This window comes from the organism of the source record quoted next, unplaced genomic scaffold (assembly GCF_019419815.1).
Source record: "Pyrus x bretschneideri cultivar Hongxiangsu unplaced genomic scaffold, Pyrus_bretschneideri_v1 Contig19, whole genome shotgun sequence".
Classification (NCBI taxonomy): Eukaryota; Viridiplantae; Streptophyta; class Magnoliopsida; order Rosales; family Rosaceae; genus Pyrus; species Pyrus x bretschneideri.
In genome coordinates, this window is record NW_025999490.1 from 693189 (window position 1) to 698725 (window position 5537).

The 5537-nt window shown below is 36.3% G+C and overlaps 1 protein-coding gene across 1 annotated transcript; it reads right to left on the reverse strand.

The window, feature by feature from the left end:
• Nucleotides 1-2091: 2091 nt before the first annotated feature.
• LOC103948000 (uncharacterized protein C12B10.15c-like) lies at nt 2092-5111 on the reverse strand. The gene is made up of 4 exons (XM_009358986.3): nt 4410-5111; nt 4240-4332; nt 2913-3094; nt 2092-2588 (listed from the first exon to the last, which is right to left on the reverse strand). The coding sequence occupies exons 1-3, from the start codon at nt 4579-4581 to the stop codon at nt 2931-2933; spliced, it is 429 nt and encodes a 142-aa protein (XP_009357261.2). The 5' UTR covers nt 4582-5111; the 3' UTR covers nt 2092-2588; nt 2913-2930.
• Nucleotides 5112-5537: the final 426 nt, after the last annotated feature.

Below are 5537 nucleotides of genomic sequence, written 5' to 3' on the forward strand. Positions count from 1 at the left end.
ACTAAACTGTAGTTCTGGTATTGGTAATAGTTGTAAACTTTTAAACTATTTATTATATGAAGGAAAGTGAAAGCAAAGTTAAACTTCTTTCAAGCACACATTAGTGATATTACATGAAGGTCGGCACTCATTGGTCGATTGGAATCCAATATGCAATTTGGGTTTCATTCTTTGATGTTATATCTGTGTCCAGCTAGAAAGACGTCATATTCCCTTGTGATTTTTCTAATTCCCAAACGTGCAAGGATTTTCAGCCACATCAAACTAAGGTATTAAATTTTGGTGGTGACAAAAACATCGCCCGTAGAAAGTAAGCAAACGGCAGTTTATTCGTTTTTATTTTTATTCTTTCGAATTTCTTCCAATTAAAATAGCAACTTTCTGATTTTGTGTAAGCTGTAACAAAAAATGTCGAATGCTAATAACGTATTATATTAGCAAAATTTCAAGTACTTCTGCAAAAAATCAAGGTAACACTGCTCTACATGTTACAGGAGACCTTGACCTATATTCCAAATTATTTTTTGTAATGTAAACTTTGACTCTACCCTTGTTTTCCTGTATCTCTCAGCTCTTTCATTGCTCCCTACGAGATTTACAAATTAGTATAGACTGGCTTTCTGGAAAATGAGACCAACTCTGTTTCAAGAGCTGCCATATTGTAATTGATTCTTAGTTATGAAAAATTATTTGGTTCCTCTTCCTGTTAACAAGTTAATTCATAAGGGGCAAGGGGAATAAATTGGTTACGAACTCGTCATATACGAGATTCGAACCTAAAACCGCTCACTTATAAGTGAAGAAAAATATCATTAGACTGTATTAGCAAGTGACTAATAGATGGACCTTTAACATCCACATAAGAAATTCTTGCCCGAGAAGAAATGAATTGCGAGCATGTAAGATGCCCCACGCACATATTGTTGTTTTGTTAAACACACAATTAGAATTTCCATGATGTATCACTGTCCAAAAGAATGAATATGTTATGAAATATAGTTACCTAACAATCACACTTATCCAGCAAACTAGTGTATTAATATGAAATACATGTAAAGTCCACATGAATTGCTCCACTTTTATTCATAGTGATTGAGATTTTTAAGGAAACTAAAAAGGTCTTATTACTCGATTTAAGATATTCTATTTACCGTCTTTCATCTTCCAGATGCACTAAATTTCTAGACTTGAATGCACGTTGGCAATTAGAGTTGATGATGGATAGTGGCTAGTTGCTTCGAGATCAAATCTTATGCACCTAAAGTGGATGTGGCCTCTGTCTTAATAAATATTTGACACATATTAAATTTATGACAACAAAATTAAGAAAAGTTAAGATAATGAATACGTGTCAGACATTTATTGGGGTCACAGAAAGGCCACATCTATTTTGGATGCAGAAGATTTGATCTCAGTTGCTTCGGCCACAACCTAGTCAGCAACCATCCATGAATTTAATTGGCAACTTACATTCAAGTGTAAAAGGTTTGCTGGCCATGTTATAGTTCGTCCAACGGTACTCCCAAGATTGGACAAATGTAAGACGACAGATGAGACATCTTGAATTACGTAACCTCTCGACAATGTTCTCCGATAAATGAAGGGTGTGATATTCACATACTCCTTTTTATTTTTCACACATTCTGTTAATTTTCGATCATCAGATCAGATGAATCGAAGAATATCAAATGACATAAATTAACGAGTGGTGTGTGAAAAGTAAAAAAAAAAAAATGTGTGTGGATAACACATCCCTAAATGAATTACGTAGTTTGCACAAATATTTACTTTAACGTTAATCTAAATTGATTACTTGTCGACCCTTGTTTTTGGAATCCAATATGCAATTTGAGTTTCATTCTTTGGTGATTACTTGTCGACCCTTGTTTTGTCGACCCTTGTTTTTAGAATCGAATATGCAATTTAACTTTCATTCTTTGGTGATATGTATATGTCCAGCTAGAAGGGATCTCATTCCTTAATGATAGACATTAGATATTCTCATTGATAGAAACATATACCGGTGCGGAAGGGAGAAAAAGGGAGTTTCAGTATGTTCGTTTTTGCTTTGACTTTTAGAATTCTTCCCGACTAAGTTAGCAAAGTTATGATCTTTTTTGACTTCGCATTCAAGGCTGCAGAAGAACAAAAATGTATATTAAGCCTTGCTACTCAAGATGTGTTTGTTCAGACGAAAAAAAGAACCGACTTATCCCAAATTAATTAAAAAGAATCTTGCCTAGCATACACAGAAACATGTGTTCGTCTTGCAAGCGTATACTTCACTTGTAAGTGTATTCAGTAGCTAATGTAATCAAGCTTCAATTTCAAGATGAGGTTCATCAAACTTTCGAGGACAAGTTAAATTAGATTTCGACCGCCAATACAACATATATTAATTATGTTACAAACCTACAAGCATTCAAAATACAAAGATGTTAATTTCTACCAGGAGAGAGTTATAAGTACTTTGAGATTTTTGGCTTTTTTTTTAGTACAAAGAACTCGAGGGGAAAGAGTAATCAGTTCATCTTTTCCAAAGCAGCTGCTGCAGAAACCAAATCTTCGGCTGTTGCTGGTTTGTGCATCTGCAGCCATAAGCAAATATCTGGTGTAAAGTGACTGGAAGAACAGGTGATTACCCTTCAAATAGTAAACTAGTAGTATTTTTCAACAAGATCCAAAAGCCAATAAGAAAAGGGGGGATTTCAGTTTTTAAAAAGCAAAAGACTTCGTGGAAACGTAAATATTGGAAGCTAATCATAACTATTCCAGATTAATTATGTACTGATCGATCAACAATAATACATGAAAACGAAACCATGCCAAGTTACCAACAGACACAAAACACATGGCCATAGAGTAATGTAACAAAGATTCATGAACCACCATATTGTCGAGCACAAACTTACAGATTTTGCCACAGAAAGTCAGTGAAAACAACGCAAGAATGCATAATCCTGGGAAGGAAGGCTGTCGTGATTCCAATATGTGATGCTTTTATATTTCGCATTCATCTCCCAACGGTTCGAGCTCCCATCAGAATTATCGGAAAGATTTCTCTTGCCAAGACTCTTCTTCCCTAGAACAAATCCTGCAAAGAAATTACTACAGAGGAACTCTTCGAAAATTGAAAGTGAATTTAGTCATTTACATCATTCGAAAAAAACATACAAAGAGAGCCCTTCTGTTGTCACACATATATACAACAACACCATCTTGAATTAACAAGGGTATCTCCCTTCCCATGAAATTGTAGCCTCTCCCGACCACACCTGTCTCCAAGCCCCTAAGAAATCTATTTTGTTTTGCTGAAGAAAAATTTGGTAGATGGAGGTGGTAACTGCTGACATACAACTCTATGGGTGGGATCAGTTGTAGGACACAACAAAAGTCAACACTATCAAAACAAGAAACGATTGCTCGCCATTTCTCTGTTATATTGAAGTCCCAAAGGTCAGCTCACAATATCAAATGGTTAAAAAACCATGATTTGGTTATTGGCCTGTGGAGTCACTGGAGTGTTTTCTTTGTGGCCTAGTCTTTAGCCCCTTTCCTCTAATTTCTTCGTCATTTCTCCATGTTAGCACTTCGTCACTGCCTCTGTGGTTTTGAGAATGCACATCTGAACCTCCTACAAATTTACCAAATGATTTTCTTTCCAGGTCTCATTTCTCTCTCGCTTCACTTTCATCTGATACCATGAAAACATCAATTTCACCTATGCTCCACAGTAAAGGGGCCAGCAGAACCCAACAACTTCCCCTCAAATGACAGAATGCACAATAAGGATGTGTAGAAAAGGAAAAGGTTTGGCCACGGACCCATGGTACTTCAAACATGATGCTGAACTACAAAAATTGTATATAATAAACGCATGGTAGTGACTGGTCGTAAGGCCTAAAAGCAAGTAACGGGGAGATTAAAGCACCAAGAAATTATGAGATAACCAGAACTTATCATTGAAGAGGAAAGTGGATGAAACTTGGGTTCACCAATTAAAAAGGGGTAATGTTTACAATTTAAAGTAAGTTAGCTTGCCGAAAATCTCAGACCTAAAGTCAGAATCTTTATTCGGTGCTATAAAATCCCAACTCTAAACATCAATACAGAAGCACCGAGGTCTAAATAAGCCGGAAAATGATGAAGAAATCGATAAAGATAAGGCGTCAACAACCAGAATTTATACAATACAATAAAAAGGTACTGAATTTACTGACTGAAACTGCAATGACATACCAGAATACCCATCTGGAACCGAAATCGAAGCTCCTTGCAACTTCCTTCCTCTGAAACAAGCTTCCTGCGTCCTTAAACCCTCCGATTCGATTCCTTCAACTCCAAGAAAAATCCCATTACTCAATTACGCCATGTAAATTGTATGTAAGAAAAAAGGGCAGATTCTTTACCAGTTGGTTTGGGTTTGAAGTATTGGGAGACATTGGAAGGGCCATTGAATTTGATGGAGCAGGGGAGGAGGTGCACCTGACCACTCAAGTCCACCACTCTTTCTTCGTCTTCCTGTGACTCTTCCCTTCCATGTCTTCTCACAACTATGTTGCCTTGGGTGCCCTGCTCCATTCGATTTGCCCCCAATTTTGTTCAGGTAAAAACCCTAATTTCTGTATCAATGTTTCAGTCTCTCTCTCTCGTTTTGCTTTCTTCAAATTTGGCCACGTATTGGCTACCTTTCCCGCCCTTTTTTATATCTTAGTTTACGATTTGGTCCAAGGTGATTATATATAGGCCTAGCCCAACCTCATATCTTGGGTTCCTTTTTATTTTTTATTTTTTTTATTTTTATTTTTTTTTCTTCTTCTTCTTTTGGGAAACTACGTATCTTGGGTCTTTAGTGTAGGGCTATTTAGTCCATTTTCATATTTTATTTTATGATACAAGCAACCGTGGGAAGAAGAAGAATCTAACCTAAGATCTTATGTGCTGACATGCATGCTTCCAACGACTTGAGCTAAGCTCTAGTAATTTCCAACATTCTTTTCAACACCCAAAAATCAATAAGAAACTCCCAAAAATACCTCTCACATGAGGTTATTTACTTTTATTCAAGCGATATTCAAACTTAATTCTAGCTCCATCTTTGAAAGAGATTCACCGATTAAGGTTGTGATTCTTTAATCTAATTATATATTATAGCAATTGGAAAGGATAACCAATGGATACCCCTGAAGCTCCCCAATCAAAATGACAAATTGGTCACGAGACAACGCGGAAACGGGTGCTGCCACATCTTTCTCTTGTTGGAAAATATTAGTATTTTATGATTATTTGGATTTTCTTGTTAGTTTAAGTATATGGGCTTAGCCCATCCGAATTGGGGTTTACAGGTTCTGCTCTATGTAAATATAACTTTTGGTTTAATATGAATAAGAAGCTAGTCAGATATAGTCTCTTTGGGTTTTGTAGACGTCTTGCCAGTCTTGTTTTTTGTTTATTAAATATATGCTTATTATTTTGGAGTCCGGATCCTAGTCGGATCCTCTTTGTAAGGATCCCGGAAATCTGTGAATCGTGTCTGT